The sequence below is a fragment of the Buteo buteo genome, chromosome 25 (assembly GCF_964188355.1).
Source record: "Buteo buteo chromosome 25, bButBut1.hap1.1, whole genome shotgun sequence".
Lineage (NCBI taxonomy): Eukaryota > Metazoa > Chordata > Aves > Accipitriformes > Accipitridae > Buteo > Buteo buteo.
This window is the reverse complement of record NC_134195.1, coordinates 6828383-6849131: the sequence shown is the minus strand read 5'-3', so window position 1 is coordinate 6849131 and position 20749 is coordinate 6828383. Positions and strand designations below refer to the sequence as shown.

General features: G+C 43.5%; 1 protein-coding gene across 1 annotated transcript in view; it reads right to left on the bottom strand.

Moving 5' to 3' along the window:
- RFX8 (regulatory factor X8) overlaps positions 1–20493 on the bottom strand; it is a 28835-nt gene extending 8342 nt beyond the window's left edge. The window contains exons 1-11 of the mRNA XM_075057411.1: positions 20444–20493; positions 16875–16998; positions 14045–14106; positions 12482–12568; positions 8473–8535; positions 6896–6959; positions 5746–5880; positions 5583–5660; positions 4947–5060; positions 4142–4292; positions 2642–2700 (exon numbers count right to left, since the gene is read on the bottom strand). Of these exons, the coding sequence (XP_074913512.1) occupies positions 2642–2700; positions 4142–4292; positions 4947–5060; positions 5583–5660; positions 5746–5880; positions 6896–6959; positions 8473–8535; positions 12482–12568; positions 14045–14106; positions 16875–16998; positions 20444–20493 (987 nt within the window). The remainder of the gene's footprint in view (positions 1–2641; positions 2701–4141; positions 4293–4946; positions 5061–5582; positions 5661–5745; positions 5881–6895; positions 6960–8472; positions 8536–12481; positions 12569–14044; positions 14107–16874; positions 16999–20443) is intronic.
- Positions 20494–20749: the final 256 nt, after the last annotated feature.

The following is a 20749-nucleotide window of genomic DNA, read 5'->3' as shown; positions in this document are numbered from 1 at the left end:
CAGAGCTCCTCCGTAGTACTTCTTCTCATTAGGAGCACTCTCCCTGCTTTGACCATCAGTCTCTAGCTGAAATTCCAGGTGCGTTTTTAGACAGAGAAAACGGAGAAGGATGATTAGAAATATCAAATGACTCCTATGTGAGAAAATGAGATAAACTTCAGCTTTGGATAGAAATGGCTGAGGAAGGATGTGATGGAGGTTTGCAGGGAGAATTGCATGAAGAAGGGTAGAATTTTTAAAATATTAAAAGAAAGTATTTTTTCACACAACAAATTATCAAACCTGGGAACTCACTACCCCAAGATGTTGTGGATGCCAAAATCAAGCTATTAGATGCCAAGATGTGGGTATAACCTTCATCTCGGATTGCTAGAAGGCAGGGGAGTACAGTGGAGGAGGAGTGAGGTATCACTTGCTCTACTCATACCCGCTTCACGTGAGCATCTGAGGAGGGTCACCAGGGGAAATGGAATACAAGTCCCCACAAGCCTGGGATCAGGTCTGACTGACTAAAGCACTCCGCAGTCCTTTCTGAGGGACCTCCACCTCCCCATGAAGCATCTGCATGTTTCTCACAAGCTGAAAATTTTAAACACCTGCGGTGTTCAGCTAACCATCTTCTGGTGTGCGTTGGACAGGGGGATGCATTTGCAGGAGAAGGTTTAGCTGATATTTGTTTCCTACCCTGTTTTGCTGGAGCCCAGTATCCATGGCTTTAGCAAGATCTCTAACAGAAGTTGTAATAGAGGCTATGTGACCGCTGAAAGGCTATGGGGATGCTCATTTACAAGACTTACATAATTTCACTTATTGAAACTATTGGTTTTAAATTGCCGATGGGACTAATCATCAGGTACACTGGAACTCCTTTGCCCTTCCCTTGTATTTTAAAGAGGCTCTAGAGAAGGTGCAAACGTCATCTACTTGTGAGAACGGTGCCAAGAGCTCATTAGCATGAACAAGAACCAGGCTCAGAATGTGCTCAGCTCTAAGTGTAGATCTGACCCCGATACTCAGGTCTGCCAAGTTCACTTTGTGCCGGTCAAACAGTGTAAAGGGGATGGAGAGCAGCCAGAGGCTCCCCCCAGCTAGGCTGCAATTCTCTTGCCCTACATCTTGAGGGTGTAAATCCAATTTTGACTCCCTGCAGCTTTTCTGCACATTAGGAATAGGCAGGGAAGGAGGTACAACCAGCCCCTTGACATCATGGCTCGAGAGCAAGAAGGATGATGTAAAGTCTGAGTACACAAATCAAACGCAAACTGGGAATAGTTGGCACTTGTGGTCTTGCTGGATCACGTTCTCGAATGCATAAGAAGCACCGTTTAGAAGCACATGAAGCTGAGCTTTTCAACTATTTAGTATCTCCAAGGGCTGCTGCAGTAAATGGGAGCTGTGAGTGCTCAGCACTTTACAGAAGTCAACCTTTTGCCTGTGGTAGCACACCTATGCATGTTTGTGCATTATTTTCTGTTTTTATAAACATTTTTACAGTAAGTGGGGTATGTGTTTTGTATGCTGCTGGTGATGAAGCTTTCCCATAAAGAAAAGCTATGTTTATTAAGGAAGAACATGGCACTGCTGTGCAGTCCAAGAAGCCACAGTCCCTCCCTTCCTCCCCTTTATTGTGGGGACACAGTGTAGTGATTTAAGCCAGGCAGCATGTTGGGAAAATCTTGTACTTGCTGCTTGAAGGAGAGGAAAGAATATACCACCTGTTCTATTCTGCTTTCTTTCCCATTCATGACCTATCTCTTCTGCTGTGGCCCGGACCACCTCAAAGCCCAAGGTTTTGGAAGTATCCATGGACACCGATGGAAGGAACGCTGCAGGGAGGGTACAGCCCCTCATAATAATGCAGCACTGAATGAAACAATTTACTTTGCAGTGTTCAAAGGGTTAAAAATGCAGCTCCTGGAGGCACCTCTGTAGCTGAGAAGAATGATACTGTAGAGCAAAAAAAGCAGAGATACTAATTTTTAGAGAGATTTTTGTCTCTTTCTTCCCAAGGAAAAAACCCAGTCTGAGGGATGACCCTGAGGACAAAAGTTCAGAAGACGTTACCCTGCAGAGCTCCTTCCAACACTGTCTGGTCAGAGGATGGAGAAGATTTTGCCAGCTGATCCCTGGGATCCATGAAAAAGGTGAGGGTCTCGGGCCCTTCAAGACTTCATGGCTTGCTCCTCGATCACGCAGCCTCACTGCAGCCAGAGTATTAGTGATTTCCCTTGCGCAGGCTGCTGCGGCACGTGTCAGAGAGGGTGGTCAGGATGCTGTGTAAAACCAATTTTAGAGTAACTCCAGCATGTGCTATCTGACTGGCTTTGGCATGGTTGGGCAAAGATACTGGAAACTGGCATCTGACCCTTCCAGCTACTGTGTCCTTCTCTCCTTGGGGGACCACTGACCATGTCTCAGAGGCTTTCACAGAATCCAGAAGGAGCAAAAGGCCCCCTCAGCCTACTTATGGTGTGGGAAGAGATGGGGAGGAGGGTGAGCATGGTGTGCACCATGGTCGGTGTACAGCTAAGAACACCTCCGCTGCTGCTGTTGTCCTACGGTGGAGCATCTCATAAATAGTCCAAACTGCTTGAGTGGATGGGATGCCCAGCTTTTTTGTTACACGGGTTCTGGAACATACCTTGGCCATGTTAGAAAGGTCTGTCTTTCTCCTAAGTCTTCTTACAAACACTGTAACTTCTGTTAAAGAAGAAGAAGCAGCAGATGTTTCATATCATTAATATTTTACAGTCTAAAAGATGTTAATGAAGGCAGAACTTTTAAGTTAAAAGTAGATCCCTAGGGGAGGTATGGAGGCTAATGGAGGGCACAGCGGGGGCACTGAGCCAGTATTATGGGCTGCGCTGGGCTGGGGACCCTTGCAGTTTAAAGCTGGCAAGCAGAAGCTGCCCAGGTCACCGTTCTTCCTTTGCTGCACATCTGTTAGCCCCTGACACATAGGAAAAATACTTCCAATATTCTTTTACATTAAGTACTTCTTAATCAAGACTAATACTCTTCTACATGTATGGTTTAAGGTGAATGAAAACAATGTTAATTCTGTCCTATATTTTGTTCAGAGGGTTTACATTTCCGCCTTCATGCATCTATAATTCTGCAGCACTGTTAATAGGAGTTGGTTTCTTTAGTTTTATTTTCTCCTGTTTATAATGAGTTGTAATGATGACAAGCATGGTCCAAGAATATCCTTTTTAAGAATAAAATATACAGTAACTCATTCTTAGTTACAGGAAAACCGAGTATAAAGCAACTTACAAACTTCCCTAGACAGGCAATGGTTTTCAAGTGAAAATTCCTGTTTCCCTGAAGTTTGTACAAACCAGAAAGACCAGGATGTATACACAAAGGGTCTCAACTGATTAATTACATATACTTCCATGCACACACGTATTAAAAACACACTACTAAGTTTGTTGTGTCAAGCATTCAAATGGAAGAAATGCCAGAATTAAGACTTTCTGCAAGTATTCCTTGAGCACATGAATGCTAATACAATCTTTTGTCTACACAGAAGCACTGCTTTGCCACTGAGGAGCTGGTTTTCACTTAATGAGCAACTGAGCAATGCTATGTTTTAGCCAGAATCTTCAGCATCATATATATGTACATATATACGTACATATTAAGAAACACACACACCTTTGCATAGTACAGATTTTTTTCAAATCCTCCTCAAATGACAAAGTCATAGTTTCCCTATGGGACTATGGCTTTTTTCCCTTTATATTGAACCATGCTATAGCCATTAATTAATTTATCTACATAAACCCACTTGCAAGGTGAAGAGACAGAACAATACCTAAATTTCAGAGGGCAGACTGCATATTATTCAATCATCTACACAACCAAAGTGGTCATGACAAGAGACAGATCTTTAAAAAGATTCAGGTGCAGTTTAATTTACCATGAATTGGGAATAATTTTGGCTTAAATTTGTTCTCACACGTTATCTGAGACTATTTTTAACTGTATTCCAACTAACTCTAGTCCTCACTACTACTGAAGTTACATCAGCTAACAAAGTTTTTAAAATACTTTTTGTAAGAGTCTTGTAACACAATCTTCTCTGCAGTTTAAGCAAAGATTATTTTACGAAAATCTCTCTATTACTCAAACATACCTTTAGATTTGGATGTTTGGAGTGGTAATGGAAACTCTCCCAAAGCGTTAAGCAGCCAAAGTTCAACATTTTTACTGAACAATCTGATTGACTTCATGTGTTGCACAGGCATCTCCTCCAGGAAATCATAAAGTAGGATGTTCTCCATCTCCTAGAATACAAATGCATGGAGCTACACGATTGGTGTACTACAGATATTTACAGCAGCATGAAACAAAATTGTGTTAATGGTTTAAGTGTAAATGTAAAGCAGCCTGTTTTTTTCTTCCAATTAAGCAGTAACTAAGCTACATTTGTCAGCAGAAGGAAAAAGATCCTGACAATAAAATGTCATTTCCTGAATTAATTACTAGACACTACTTAATGAGCTGCTTTAAATAAGGAGCAGATTATTTTGATCAGAAAACTGCATATTTCTATGTGGAATGTCACAGAGAAATGCAGTAGTGTTCTCAATGGAAAAAACAACTCTTGTAATTTGGAGAACAGCTATCAGTTGAAATTTCAGTCACATAACCTCATGCCAGAACCACAGACCACATTTATAACAGCATACTCCATTGGCATTAGGGACTTTCAAAGGAATATGTAGCAGCAAAATGGAAGTTATCTCAAATTCCACTGGCTCCTTTCAAAATCCATACTGTGCTGTCTCAGAAGAAGCCAAAGAACAGACTTGAAGTAGGAATGAAAATCCCATTGTACAGCACAGAACGAACAGCTGGCCCTTCTCCTCAGGTAGAACTACCAGAAAGACACAGACACATAATAACATCATTACAACAAACAAGTGTGTCTACAGTACCTTGAAGAGCTGCCTATCATAGCTTTTGAACAGCTGGCATACATCTGGCAAGGACATCAGTGCTATTCTTTCAGGCTGCAGAGACCTCCAGAATGACATGATACAGTCTTCCACCTGTCGCACAAAGTCCTTCATGAATTAAGACAGATTTTACACTTGCAAAACGTGAAGCGTAATTCAGTAAAACAACACATGTAAGCACAGAAGCAAAAGAACGACCGTGGAGCTGGGGGTCTTTGCCTGGCCCCATCCTGGCCGGGCTCCAGGGTAAGTGGAAGCATCCTGGGGCAACAAGCTGATCCTCGCAAGGCAGCGTAAGAAAGAGGAGAGAAACAAAGAATTGTGCTGTGGATATGCGGATATAATGAAAGATATGTGTCCGTGGCCTTGTGTTTTGTGCTGGGCTCAGACCTGTTGACGTGCCAGCAGTGCTCAGGATATGCCTACAAACTCAGATTCTTGGAGCATGTTGTGTTAATTAAGAATTCCCAAATAATTTGACTGAATGCCCCTTTTGTCTAGAAATTGTTATCTACCTTAGATCAAACCATCACATAAATAAGCTACACGGAAACAATTTTATCCTTAGAGGTGTTTGCTGTCATCAGAATGAGTGTTATAAAAGCAAAGGCATACCTTGTCAAGCTCGCTCCTTCTCACCATATGTAAAATATCTTGACAATGGCTGTAGTACTCATTGGCAAGCAGTACAACCTGGAGAAGGTAACCAAAAAGAGGGTACAAAAAGAGCACGCAGGCAAAGAGCTAACTCGCTTGCTGACCGAATACTTGAACGTACCATTTCATAGGGGTATTTCTTGCTTAGCTCTTGCTCCAAAAGATAGAATCTGTTGAATTCAGGCCAAGGGTACTGAAATCTCTCTTGTTCAGTCTTCACATAAATGACAGATGGAGAACAGTGCAAATTCTTGCTCTCAATGCATCAGAATTTATTTTGAACAATAAAAAAAAAAAATCACAATTATCTTGTCAGTTCTGTTAAAGGTATTAAGTACTTTCTTGAAATTGTATAACATGATTTTTTAATAAGATGTATTTCTTCAGGGGAATGCTTGTCCTTTTTTTTTTAGAATAGAGGGTTGCATGAAAGAAACAAGCATGGCTGACTAAATATTTAAATCCTAAACAGTACATGAATTTCTTTTCAAAACCGGTGAATATTTAATGCCATACATATCTTCCACATATTTTTTCTACAGCACTCATGTCACAGTTGTAACCTTCTAAATAAGGCTGCAGATAGTTGGCTCTGCTGTTGGGGTGACAGCACATTTCTCATCAGCTGCCATTACATCCACTTCAGAGCACTCATTACTGCACCCGAGTGCTCCGGAAAAATAAGACAGACACCCAGCCTCTCCTATTTTTCCTCGCTTTGGTCCACACAGGTTTCTTGCTCATGCTCTGTGGGCTGACTTCCAAAAACCCTGGTATCCAGCCGTCCCATGACAGCAGGCTTAGGGGAGAACAGCCACAGGTTAGCCTCGCATCTGCCCTTTTCAGTGAGCAGGGCTTGCACTCTTTTTTCTTAATCGTTTCCTAGTATTTAAATACCTATCGTGACAATAAACTCTGAGAACACTGAAAAGACACCGGCTCAGCAGCATGAGGGTCTGTTACCGCGGGCCTCAGGCAAGGAAGGCTGTGCCCCACTAACTCCCCTAATATTCAAAACCTGGGCTGTCAGCCACAATTTCCGCTCTCAGCACAGATAAAATTATTTGAGCCGATGTTAAGACAAGAAAAATATTTAGCTACCAGGTGAAAGAGGAGTGGGGGAAGTAAGCGTTTAGTAGGATCATGCAGACAAATATTATTTTGAAGAAGATGATGCGTTAGCTGTATTTTATCAGAACATAGTATATAGCAGTTCTAATTAAACACACAGATCGACATTTTGTTATAAGCCTGATGTCTCTGAAACTCACTGTTCTTTTTTTTGGGCTATTGCTCTTGTAACCAGGTGCACCTCCAGAACTGCAGACGTTTCCACTGTGGTAAAATATACAACAGAAATACCCTTTAAAAAACCCACCAATTTATTCTGCATTTAGTAAGAAAATGAGCTCAAACTGGGTACAGCGGACTAGGTTGAAGCACTGCGTTTGGGAAACAAACCCTGCTATCTTTGCTGTCATTCAGCAGCCCCATGATTTTCTAATGATTCTGAAGACCAATTTCTTAATTTTAAGATAAAACTGAACCATTCATTATAAAGACTGCAAGGTATTAGCCATTTAACAGTGCAATGTCTTCCAATTCCTTGCACCAAAGCTGTGGGCTTGTATTTGTAGTTGCAGTTTGTTTCGAATGATAATAATAATTACAAACATGCAAATAATGAAAGTATAGTCATCCTTGTGCTTTGATTTCGCAGTCGTTACATTTTCTGCACCCTGTATCAGTTACATGGCATTTTGTTTCTGACTTTCCCCCATTTGCAAGCCTGCCGTGAGGTTCCACACGGTCAGAATCCACCTGGACCTGCAAAGGCTTGACCGCTGTTTTTTGGCTGAAAAGCCAGGGATGGAGGCACAATAGGCTGCTTTCTTGCTTTATCATCTCCTGCCTTTCTCCCTGCCTGTTCTGCTGAGGCTATTCCTGCGGGAAGGAGAGGCAATGTTGCTAGTAAAAGGGACGTGCTGCGAGAGTTGGATTCCTCCAGTCAAGCCCCCATCTGCTGCTGACACCTGCTCACTGTCTGTGGAGGCATTTCAAACTCCGGGATCCTTTTGGGCTCGGCTATTTTGGAGGGTGACAGGCAGGGGCTTTGTAGAAAATGTGCTTCCACTGGTGACTGCCAACACTCGGGCTATCTAATCAGATCTGGCTGCTGGGTGTCACCGCTGTGATGTATTATAAACCAGGGTCCCACCACACGTCCTGAAGGGACAGAGGACAAAATGTAAGAGCTTGTCTGCTTGGAAACTCAAGCCACTGAAAATGCCTCCTTTCGCTTCTCCGCTGTCCACGGGACTGACCCTTGCCACCTGAAAAATTACTTTTCCCTCTGCCACTGTTCTCTGCCATGAAGGCGGTGCTCCAGCGAAACAACCAAACTGGCTGCCCAAGACAAGGCACGACATTCACGTTGGGTACGTTTGGCAACATTATGGACTCTTTCTGCCAGACATTTTAGAGTTGGCGGCTGACAAAGGGAAGAATGTGTCAGTAGAGATGTTTCATAACGCTTCTTTCAAACGGGTCCTTCCTGCAGATTTCCAAAGCCTCCGAAACAAAATTAATTAATATTTTCCAGCTCCTGCTCTCCCCGAGAAGGCGGCCAGCTGTATCTTCTGCTGCCGCTACTATGGCAACACGTATCAGCATCGCTCTCCTCCAGTGGGCTGGCTCCCCCCTACACGGGGATGCGAGAAGGGGTGCTGCGTGGGTCCTCCTGCACCCCAGCAGCCAGCTGGGAGCTCGGTGGCAATTAAGTGCAAATATCTACGGAAAGCTAACATCTATGCGCTCCCCGCTGTTAGCGAAGGGGGTTCGGACGCACCGGGTGCCCGCGGAGGTGCTCGGCTGCCAGGCGGAGCTGCTCGATTCCCCTGGAGAGCGGTGCCTGGGTAAAGGCAGGACACACGAAAGAGGAGGTGGGTGGGAGAAGGGGAAAATGGGTGACAGCAAAACCACGAGGAGTTTCGCCGTGTCTCTTGCAGAGTTTGGATGATGCTATGGGTTGGGAGCTAGAGCTAAAATGGGAAACACGATGGCGGGGATGACAAAAAGACTAACAGAGGGGGCGAACGGGAAGGACAAAGGGAAAATGAAAGGAGGGAGGGTGGTGAATGTGCATGCTCTTGACTGTCAGATCACACTGAGATTAGAAAAGCTAATTTGCTAGAATCATATCAGATTTTTTTTATTAAAAAATCATGGGTTTGCTTCACTAGAAAGTCAGAAGCCCAAACCTTCCCTACTACTAGAATCATAAAGTAACTCTTACGAAACCAAAATTTGCCAGCATTTTTTTAACACTGCTGTACTCCGAGCCAGAGCAAGTACCATTTTAGGGAGAGCTTGTCCTCAAAGCTCCCATTCCTAGAGGGCACCCTATTGTGATGCAAATCAGTAAATACCATATTCCCTTACATCTCCGTAGTACGTTTGGACATCTCATCGATTACAGTTGTGTTTATTCACACCACTTTCATAACATCATCATCAGAGCTGTGGTAGACATGTCTTCAAAAAATCCAAGATTTCTAAACAAACCAATTCACAGGTGCTGTATAAGAGCATCCTTATCACTCCTCGTTTGAACATGTTCCAACCCAGCCAACACGTGAGGCCCTCCTGACTATCAAAAGGCAAATGCCTTCTTTGTAGTCGAAGGCAAACCATTCTAATCATACTGCCATTTCCATGACAGCAACAAGCACAGCTCCCAACCTGCCAGATCCTTCACAGGTCTAGTTCCTCACTACCAGCACCATGTCAATTGCCGACTATCTCGATATGGTCAAGAAATATTCTTTTCAGTAATTAGAGGGAGTGGATCATAGTTTTGAAACTATCCCTTTCTTCACCAGCCCACAGGCTGGGTGGATGCCTTGGTCTCTCAACTGGGTTCCTCGTTCCACCTTCCCCCCAGGTGCATGTTGGACTCTATTCAGGCATGGGAAGGAGCAATAATTATTTAGGACATGTTCACTACTCAAACACATCCCCTGTCTCTGCCAGAGGGAAATGGCAACAAGCCAGAGAAGTATATCCCATCAGCAGGGTCTGGTCCACAGACCATCATTTGGACTGCACTGAAATGGTATATTAAAAATCTTCTTCACTGTAATTTGGAAATTTCCACACCAACACACTCTCAAAAATGGAGATGTTATGGGTCAAATACTCCTGCTGCAATTATATGATTACCTTCACAAGAATAAAATTTGTTCTCGTGGATAGAAAAGTCTTCAAGTTTTCATTAATTTTTTTCTAAATTTCAATTTTCTAATTAAAAAAAATCTAGAATTTGCCATCGCTGGTTTTATCAACTTCACTGGATCATGAAAAATTCATTCTGATTTCAAAAAGTACTGAAACCTACTGAGAGGACAGTAAAGATGAGGTATTTCCTTGATGTGTTCTTGCAAAGAACATACAAAACTCAATACAGATGGAAACAAACTCACTTATTTGGTTGAAACTGCTGCTTATTTTGTATGTGACCTAATTATTTCTTTCAGAGTTGTGCTACTTGTGCTTCTCTGGCTGTGTTTTGTGCTTTTTTACTGCTTTCAGCCTGTTTTTTCCTGCTGTCCTTTATCAGACACTAAGAAGTAATTGTGACACCCGGCTGCCCAGGTGTTGCGGGTCTGCATGTTGGCTGGGGACAGGGATGTGTGGCTGCATTTAGAGTGGAAGCTGTTCTAATTTCAGTTGTCTGGCTTCACACAACAGCTTAGTGACTTCTTATAACTGTCTTAAATGAAGGAAGGTAATTCCTTAGTTAAGAGACTTTTCTATTGCAAATAGAAAGATGATCTCTGTCTGAATACGATCTTTACATTTTGATTTTTTTTCTTAAATCTGAAAAGTTATCCCAAGAAACTATACCAAGATCACTAGATGGCTGGTTGATGTCAGCCCTTTCCCTGGAATACACCTCCTTTTCCTTGGTTTGACCAAATTAAATACAGTTTTTTAGGAGTAGGTGTCTGGGTGGGCACCTCTGGCAGCTGGTGGAGGAGGAAGAGGAGGCTGGCAGCCAGTGCTATGGCTGTCCTGCAGTCATGCATGGGCTATAGCATGTTCCCTGGCCCATCAGAGAACATGGCTCATTTCCATGAGGAGGGCCAAGGCCAGCAGCTGTGCTGGCATACGTGGTGCTTCTGGTTCCCAGCAGTGGCTGAAGTCCTTGTTTCTGCACCTGGCCTGGACTTAGTCAACATTGCTTCTTTGGTTCCTCCTACCTTTTGTAATTTTTCTTCATGTTTCTATGCTGGGAGGAAAAAGAGCAACAATTCAAATTGTTCTGTTCCCTCTCTCATCTCTTCCACGACCAGAACTAGCAGCTCTCCTCCTATGCCCAGCAAGATTGCTGTTTTCAAGTGACGCTGCAGGGAAACACCTTTCCTTCCCTGAAGAAAACAGACCAGCAGAGACTCAGCCAGAGACATGCAGGATTCCTTGAACGGCGGCCGAGACCTTTCCTTGTTTCGGATGTCAAATCTTGGTCCTGTTCTGGTTACACTGGGTGTACGGGTAGCGAAGGTTATCACCTCAGTAAGGGTCTCATGGGAAATGAGCCTCGAGTTCCCTATGAATAATTTGTTTGGTCTCACAACAACCGACTGCCACTTGATCATCTGCAGAACCTGATCCTCTGCCCTGTCCCATTCTTTACCATTGTCACTATGGACTTCTGCAATGTCACTCTGCTATAAAACCCGTGGAGAAATGCAACAAACCTATGGGTATAATTTTTCCATGCTCTTGCAGAGCGTGCACTCAATTAAGTAACTATAATATAAAATATCACAGACACTGAAACAGTTTCATCATCACCAGACTATCTGGGTGCTTAATAGGCTGACTTGTATCCCTCTAACATTCATGCTATAGAAAAATACTGTACCTCCATATTAAAGAATGGAAATCAAAGCAGAGAGTTTATCCATATACATGTTAAAGTAATGTACAAGGCTGTAAGGCAGTGAGGATAGCAACCTGGTCTCCAAAGTCCAAGGCATAGACCGCACCTATTTTTCTTATTCTGTGCATTTAAAAGGAGTATAAAACTCTTACGGAATGGCAGCATTTCCCTTCCTTTTTTCTGGGGAGAAAGGCAAGCCTGTGGTTTGTTTATCTCAACCATGAGCTTAACCATGAGAACTCTTCCTCTCCTGCCCACAGCTGGCCCATGCTCATGTCTACACTTTAGTCTGCCAAAGTATCTTATGTTCATCAATTATTTTTAGACTTTTAATTTTTGCAATGAATTTGTACTTATCTTATACATTTTCTCATTGTTGTTCCCTGACAAGAGGTGATTTTTAAATCTGAAATTTTAAAACAAAGGAAGTATTTTCAAAGTAATATGCCTCATTGTTTCAAGTAGTAAAAAAACCCAGATAACATGATTGGATGTAGGACTTTTTAAAACAGTCCAGTCATTTATACTTTAATACATGTCTCTTCAGCCTGTTTCATAAGGAAGGTGACAGAATGTCATGAAACGATTTTAATATGTTTATCTGAGCTCCCTTTTAGAGTCTCAGTATATTAAGGTCTTCTTTTAGGTTTGGCACGAGTTCCTGCTCTTAAGATCTATGTGGCTAAAATGTCCAGTTCAAGGAAGTCTGATTAGGTAGGTCATGTTTTCAAAATGGATCTTCTCTACTAGGGTGCAGCACTTAATGGCACAGAACTTTTATAGTGTGTATAATAATAAGAAAAATGTAATACTGTTGTCAATGTTCAACACATGATTTACAGACTTTCATGTACAGCCAATATAGAGACTGTCATGTGACATTTTATGATTAAAACAATTTAAAAAAACAAACCTGTGATAATTTTTTTCAGACAGAAGAGAGCAATAACGTGCATAAAAGGAAGAGTTCTTCTTGATAGCTATTCCATCATAATGATACCTAGAAAATCAAAAAAAAAAGGATGAACTGACAACCATATGATATTCAACAAGTCAGCAAATAATTTATATTCCTCCTTTGAAAGCAGATGATTGTTCCATTTAAACAAGAAAAGACCAAGTAAAAAAAAGCTACATTTGTTTTTTAAATTCTGTTGAAAATTTATTTTCCCAACAGAAGATAATTACACAAACTCTTTACAAACTCTTTTTAACAGCTTTTGCCCTGGAATGGTACCTTCTTCTGAACGAGAAAACTTAAGCCAGTGAATGGGGTGCAACAGATTTGTACAGGACAGTTAGTGAAGTCAGGGACCAGAGTCTCAGCTGACGGAATTTCCCCATATCCCCATGGAAGTGGAAGGATTTAGTGCAGTTGTTCCGCAGCCATTCACAGTAACTTAGGGACTGGATCTTCCATCAGTGTTTATGGCAAGCAAAAACCCAAGAAGCCCACCAGACCTTCTCTAAGGTTTATCCCGACCTTGGTGAGCAGCGGAGTTGCCATCCCTGCTACCGAGGTGCTGCCAGCTGGGTCACTGGGAAGCCAGGGGAGCAGTGCGGTGGGGTTTGGGCCACCAGCCTTCTGCTCTGGGAAGAGAGAGCACAGAGGATGGGGGCTATCACGCACCATCCCAAATCCTGCCAGCTATGAGGAGAAGCCTGGGAGTGTCTGTGGTGAGGCACTCCCAAAATAAAGGACCTCGCTGGATCAAGCTGATAGCAAGTCCAGACTAGTGGAGAAAAGTCGCAGATCAAGTAAGGGCATGCCAGTCTCAAACCCAGTATTTGACAGCTACTCAAAATGCTTGTGAAATTATTGTGTCTCAATGCCCTTAAAACATCCCTTTTCTGGATGTTCAGAATATGATCATAAGTTTGGACATTGAATCAATGGAAGAGTATCGAACTCGCTGTGCTCTAGAAGAAGAGAGGGATGGGAAGAAAGGAATGGAGGAGGAGGATCTGAGGTGGTCTGACTTAAATGGTTTTAAACTGTTCACAGCATTTCCATTGACCACCAGTACATGCTGGGTCACTCCACAGATATGTGCAAGGATGAAAAGAACAACACAGACATTTATCACAGATGCCACTCCTGTGCTTCCCGGAGCCAGGCTTTCCTGACCTGGTGTCTCAAGAGCTCTGACTAAGGTTGTGATGTCTTGCAGATGCCTCATGCAAGCCATGCTGTAATAGCCAGTACAAACTGGAGCACTCATTTTTTAAAAATCAGCCTGATCTGGAATTCATGCCCTACCAAAGCAGTTCTGATGCAGAGATCTTCATGGAATTAACTCTATTTTAATGTACTTGGTGACATCAGAAACCAATCTGGAGCTTGCCATGTACTACAGACTTGCAACCAACAGTTCAGCTGCTGTATTACAGTGCTGGAGCTGAACATTCAGCCATTTTAAATGTTATTACAACAGTTGTAAATAACTTATTTAAACAAAGGGAGCAAAACCAATACCTGGTACTCCCTCTTGTGCCCAGCCTTCTTGTCCCCAGACCTGGGAAAACTAACCGAATAAGCTGAAAAAAACAAACAGAAAATTAGAGATACTTGGCAAATTCATTCTAAAAAGCAAAAATGTATCTGCCACATTTTTTTCTCCTTAATCACTTCTTTTGCTTTCCACCATTTGCAGGCTAATACCTGTTCTTACCTCTCAAATGGTAACTGTTAAACTGAACTCAATCAGGCTTTTGCGGATCAAAAGCTGAGTAATTTAAGGGATTACCTCCCTCAGGTAGGCACTTTTTTAGACTAGTCTGTTTTACCTTGCACTGAAACGCAGTCAGCGCACACACCAGGAGACCACCCACAGTCAGGAGGGGTATATCAGCTACAGGAACTGGAAGGTGCCGTGATTCTCCAGTACTCTGCCAGTCCTCCAAGTCTTACTCATTCGAGTAGGACTTACTCACTCAAGGCACTTCACCTACCTACTCGCTCTCGCCAGGAGCACTCGCAGGATAGGGCCTGGCTTATCTGCTTTAAAAGGACCTGAATCATCAAGCTGCAAAGCAACCTTTGACCACCGCAGTGGTAAATGTGAACTGAGGTCAGGCGGCATCTGTCAAGGTTAGGCCCTACAGAGTAATAAGATACTGTCAGGGTAATAATCCACTTCACTATGATTATTCTGCATGAGCTGTTCTGTGAAGGCAGAGACTAACCCAGGACAGCTGGAGCTAGCATTCCCTATGTAGCAGGGACAGAGGATCGAGTACTCAACGTTAGCGAGGAGCGAGAGGAGCCTCCACTCAGCAGCACAAAGCTTGGACTTTGTGCAAGGTGCACTTTGCTGGTCCAAAGGTCTGCTAAAGGACAAATTGCCCCAACTCACACTAACGTGCACTGCTGGTTTTAATGGTGTTGGAGTGGTCCTGTTCTTTGCACGTCTCTGTGTGCACCCACCCCAGCTGATCCCTTTCCCAAGCTGGTGTTTTAGCATAACCCCATTCTCCTAAAAGGACAGCCTGTGAACCCAGGGTTTCTGTGGCATGAGGCACATACTTCTTCCCACCGCCTCTTCTACAGAGATGGCAGTGTATTTGGGCAGAGGGATAGGGCAGATGAGATTAGTTGTGTCTTAAATCATCACAGTTTGATTCAGACGGGGCTTGACTGCAAAATCCTTTACACTCCACACGCGTGTAATGCAGTCAGGTTACTACAGCTTGATGAATTATTAATAGCTCAGCCCATTAGCTAGGCAGTGGTAACTGATTACATGTGCATCTTTAGTTTAAACCAGGGCTGCTGCCGTTCCTGCCCTCCTCAGCCTCTTGCTGCACGGTCCCACCTCCTGCTGCAGAAGGACGGACCATTTCAAGCCTTTGGGGAGCTGCACCCCGGTTTGCTTGCTCGGGAGGTGTTAACTTGCACCGCAGCGCACTGGGTCGGTTAAGGCTGTGAGCAAACAGTTGCAAGCACCAACCTATAGCAGCTATGGCTCATCAGCTAAGCTCTTCTGCGTGACCAGACTCATGCTTCATCCATGCCTGTCCCAACTTAAAAGTAAAATGCATTAACTTAAACCACAAGAAGGCTTAGCTTACAGGTGGTAACTCAATCACGCTGGAGCACCTGAAAGTGTACAGACAGGATGGGATTAACCTTACCTACGTGGTTACAAGGTAGAGATGTCTAAGCTAGTCGCTGCAGAACTCTGTAGCCAATGGAGAAAAACAGGCAGTCCCGAGGCACAATTCCCCTGAGCTGCCCGAGACGACTCATTTGGGGTGAGAGGAATCATGTGTAACTCCTTATTTCTCTCTGTTGGCTAACAAGAGATTTTAAGGTGACTAGTCTCATGGCAGACATATACACTGAGCCAGGCAAATTCTACCCATGAGCTTGGCTGATGGGTGGTGATCCATTAAGCTATGGTAATAAATCACACTGGATCACTCACTCAAATCCTAATTTTAAGTAAAAGTGATTTAACTTACCCAGTAAAAAAATTAGATTCAACTGAATTGAGAGAAGTCATTCCTAAAACGAGGTTATCCGCACAAATGAAATTGATTTCAGGTACAAGTTTTACTTATATTATTTTGGCTTTGTGTTAAAATGATGCTTAGTAGCTCTTCCCATGGGCACTAACAGAATAATATTGGTGCTAAAAATAGGAAATCCTGAAAAAGAAAGTCTTGAGCGACAAATAATCACAAGGCATTCTATCTTCCTTAATTTGATAAATGAACTTGAATAGCTATGAGTGTTTGTTGCAATTGGGATTTCTAAGTGGTAATTGCTCTGTGGGTTGTATCAGCCACCATGTATTAGACGAGTGGAACTGTTTAAAGGAGATTGGGTTTTACATCTGCATTTGTTTTGCTTGGATGATTCTGTAACAACATTTTTAGGGTGTGTTTGGAGCAAAATCTCCCCAAGGATACTTAAAAAGGATAGTATAAATTATGTAACAACCAAAGGGGTCTTTTAAGGACAGAAGAACCCGCTCCTCAGGACGAGTTTATTAGCCTTCCGCTGTTTACCCTGGTAAAGCTTTCTAAAATATATTGGCAAAAGAAATCTTTGCTAGTGTAACACACACTGGTTCCCTGAAGAAAATGAACTCCATCACAGACAATACTCTTTTCTCTAGTATAACGGTGTCTACATGAGAGCTTACCAGAAACATATTAGAAAAGACACACGCATAATACATTACTTATTCATTCTTCTCTGTTATTTAATCTCTTTTGATATGCAGTGTGTATATTTGACCACCAGATTTTCTGTTCAGGTATCTCTGCTTCTTATCTTATATATTCTATCTACTCTGTACCTTTCCAAAGGTGGCTGAATTTACTTGGTACTTGGAATTTGGACTGCAGCTTTCCATATACAATTCATATAGTAGCCAACGGGGTACAGTGCATCCTTCACACAGATAGAAATTATCAGCTATCCTTTAAAACAAAAACATCAATTGATATATGTCAGAATTAGAAGAAAGAATTGTTAGCTTGTGATTTTAATAGATCATCAGGTTTACAGCGAACTCTGTAATTGTTACTCTGATTTTATAGAAGTGTAGACTCAAAAAGAGAGCTACTATTTCTATGTTAATCTGTATTCTGGGAAAAAATTATACATTTTCAAATATACATATATATATATATTCTAAGTTTGTTTTTAACTTCTAAAGTTCCACTTTCCTTGTTTCCAAAGTGTAAGAGAGGTCATGTGAGACTCTGCTAAGAAATTAACTACATCTCATCACTTTTAATTAAAAAATACAACTTAGTAATATCATTGTAACAATAACAGCAACATGGAAAGCATTAGCATCTCTCATATGGTAACTGTTGTTATATCAAAGGATGTAACGTTGATCTAATTAGAAAGGTCTCCACTATACCAAAGGTAATAATATGAGCATTCTTCCATCTAAAATGTGCAATATGGTGTTTTGGGATGGAGAGTGCACAAACTAAGAAGGACCAAATTCTGTTCTCATACAACCTCACTGATCTTAGCACAAGTTTAGTAAGAGAGCAGAATTTTAATTTACAGTTACTACGTAACAGAACTGCCAGGACTGAAACTAATTTAGGTTTTTAAATACTTATCTTTTGGCCAAATCCCTTACTCATCCTGCTTATCAGCATGGCCATAGTCAAGTAAATGCAACTACTAGTGTGAATAAGGTGAGGAAGACATAAACTTAGTTACTTATTAGCCTAAGATATTATCTTCACCAGAAAAAGAAGACCTTTAATTAGGAGATAGTGCCAACAGTTTCGATGTCAGAAGATAACAGTCTCCTGCAGTACAAATCCAGGAGCAAAGATGCAGAGACATTAATTTTCAAAGCATGACACACTGATCGTATGACAGTGTTTTCTTACTCTGACTCCGCTTCCGTTATACCAAATTATTTATGCATATTTAATTAATTTATCAGCTGAATGTTACTGCAGCACAGTGCCAGTTACTCACTGTGTCTTTACTGATAATCGAGTTGGCTGAGAAAGCAAGGCCTTTCATAATCACCAGGTGAGATAAGCCAGTTGGATTTTAAATCAGCATCCTCTCTTTTATTAGTAGCCCGATTTCAGGCGACCCAGTGTTTATCTGTCCGTATTAGCTGTATTGGCAGTAGATACTGGGTAACGTCTTCAAACTGGCTTGCTAGAACGGACTGAGCAAGAAGACGGACGATGTCTTACCTCACCTTTTATTCACACCCCCTCCCCTTTCTGCAGGGAAGAAGGCTGACTGCCTCGCCCCAGGTTTCCCTTTCCGGAGCACAAGGTCCCAAAATACCTCGCTTTTACCTTCTCGGAGCCCACCTTCTCACCCACCAACCCCAGCGCCGGGGCTGGGGTCCCTGCCAGCTCCTCACCACCTCCAGCCCCACCACCCAAAAGTAAACGCTCCACGGCTAGGCACGAGCAGGAACCTGCGCCGAAGACAGGGGATCTGCTGCGCTAATGGGGTATTTCCCCTCACGGGGCTGAAAGGTAAACGAAATTTATTCTGGATAAGGGTCCTGACTGAGCTCTGCCTCCCAGCAGGCAGAAATGCTTGTTTCTTCTAGAGCAACCGTCTCAAAACCCTTCATAATTGAGCAGTCCCAGAGGAGATTAAACCTAAGTCCAAATTCATCGTATAACACCACAAGAGTCATTGGAAGTGCAGCAGAAATTAATTCATGCTTCAGTAGCTGGTTTCTGGCAATAGTTTTGCCACAGCAATTAACTATTTAGTGACAAAATATTTGGGAATTTCATTTTGTGAATTTATCATCTATTAAACTGCCAGCCTTTTTCAAATAACAAGTCAAACACATTCTTAGTGCTGACACATAATACAAAAATACCGTCTACCAGGAAAAAAAAAAATCCACACAGAAAAGAGCACGGTGCTCATCTTCTTGCCTATCAGCCCCGAGGTTCTCAAAACCTGAGTGTTTATGGCACGCATCAAAACAAAACTATTGCTAAAGATGACAAAATCAGGAGAGAGTGGTAAGGGAGGAAGATGGAGGTTAAAGATAAAGCACATGGGGAAACATCTCCTCCATTTCCCCCCCACTTTCTACCCACACATTCTGTGGGGTTTGTTATCTGAGCGGTTCTAGGACCTCACATGGGCGCCAGGTGTTTGGGGTTTGCCAGCTGTCACACGTGAACCCTTGGCAGCCAGGCCATGATCCAGGTTTGCAAGTCTGCTGTTAAACCATTTCTGGACCAAAATCTGGCTTGCTATTGTCAGTGCACCAACTGGAAAATGAAGCTGAATATTTAAAAATTTCGAAACATGAAAAGGTGATTGAGAAGGTTGTTGTGATGGAAAAATATCATCAGTTCATCCTTTCAAGGATCATTTACGATTCATTGTCCCAGACGTGTTGGATGACATTGGATGAATGTCTTCCTTCAGTCCTTCTAAAATGGGAGTAGTCGTATCTATATCACAGCAAAAGCACAGACTAACTCCTGCTGCTCAGGTAGTAGTGAGGGGGAATGGAAAAATTTAAGGTTACTTGCTGTCAGGTTAAAAGTTTGTACGTCTTGTTACTGGTTTGCACAAAGCTTTGCCGCTGTTTACTAGCTGGACTCATCTGTGCTTGGGGAAAGAAGGAAAGTAACCCTGGTTTCTCTTCGGCCGTCACACGACGACAGCCTTTGCAAAGAACAGAAAATGACGGTGACAACCTGACTCCACCTCAGAAAGCATCTCGCCGAGGAGTTCAGCCACGAGCTTCACCTCGAGGAAACGCCACCTCGGAGAACGTCAAACACTCGGCATCCCCCCGAATGCCGGCGTACCACCGGCCGCGCAGCCTCCCGTGACGCTCCGGGAAAGCCCAAAGCCCACCAGCCACGCGTGCCCCAGTCAGGGGTGGTCCTCACCGGGTGGTCCTCACCGGGTGGTCATCACCGGGTGGTCATCACCGGGTGGTCTTCACCGGGTGGTCCTCACTGGGTGGTCCTCACCGGGTGGTCCTCACCAGCCGCTCGGCAGCATCACGTGGAGCGGAGGGCAGTCGGGGGGGCCAGACCCCTGCCTAGTGGGCAGGCTGAGACAAACCCCCCCCTTTTCCCCCACCTCAAACCACCTCCACCTCAGTAAGACTTGTGGTAGGAGATGGACTTTTGGGGAAATTTCCCTGCTTTTATGGCAGCATTTATGCACCGGGGCTGTTACAGCAAACCAGGATTTTTTCCTACGAAACTGCCCGTAAGCGTTACAAGTCAGATTCCTGCCCTCCCTATACCAAGCCCCCCGGGCAGGTTCCACGACCCCCCCTCGCAAAAAAGGGGCGAGAGCAGACCGCCCCCCCCCTCCCCCGACCCAGGACCTGCCCTGCCGCCTCGGTGGTGTCCCGTCCCCCCCAGTACACACCAGCGGAGAACGGAGAGGTGCAGGAGGGAGGTGGGACTGCCCTCCGCCATCCCGGACCGCACCGGGCCGTTGGGTACCGGCCGCCGGGCGACGGTTCCCGGTCACCGGGACGGGGGGGTCGGTGAATCCAGCCCGGCCCCTGCCCCCCCCCCCGGGCAGCCCTGCCGAGGAACCGGGAGCCCTCCTGGCCCGGGGGTGGCGTAAAAGTGCTGGCTGAGGAGGTTTTGCACGCCTTTAAACCATTGTTTTCAGGTTTTTTCTGCAAGAACGCTGTCAACTCCCCTAATTGTTTAATTTCTCTTTGAT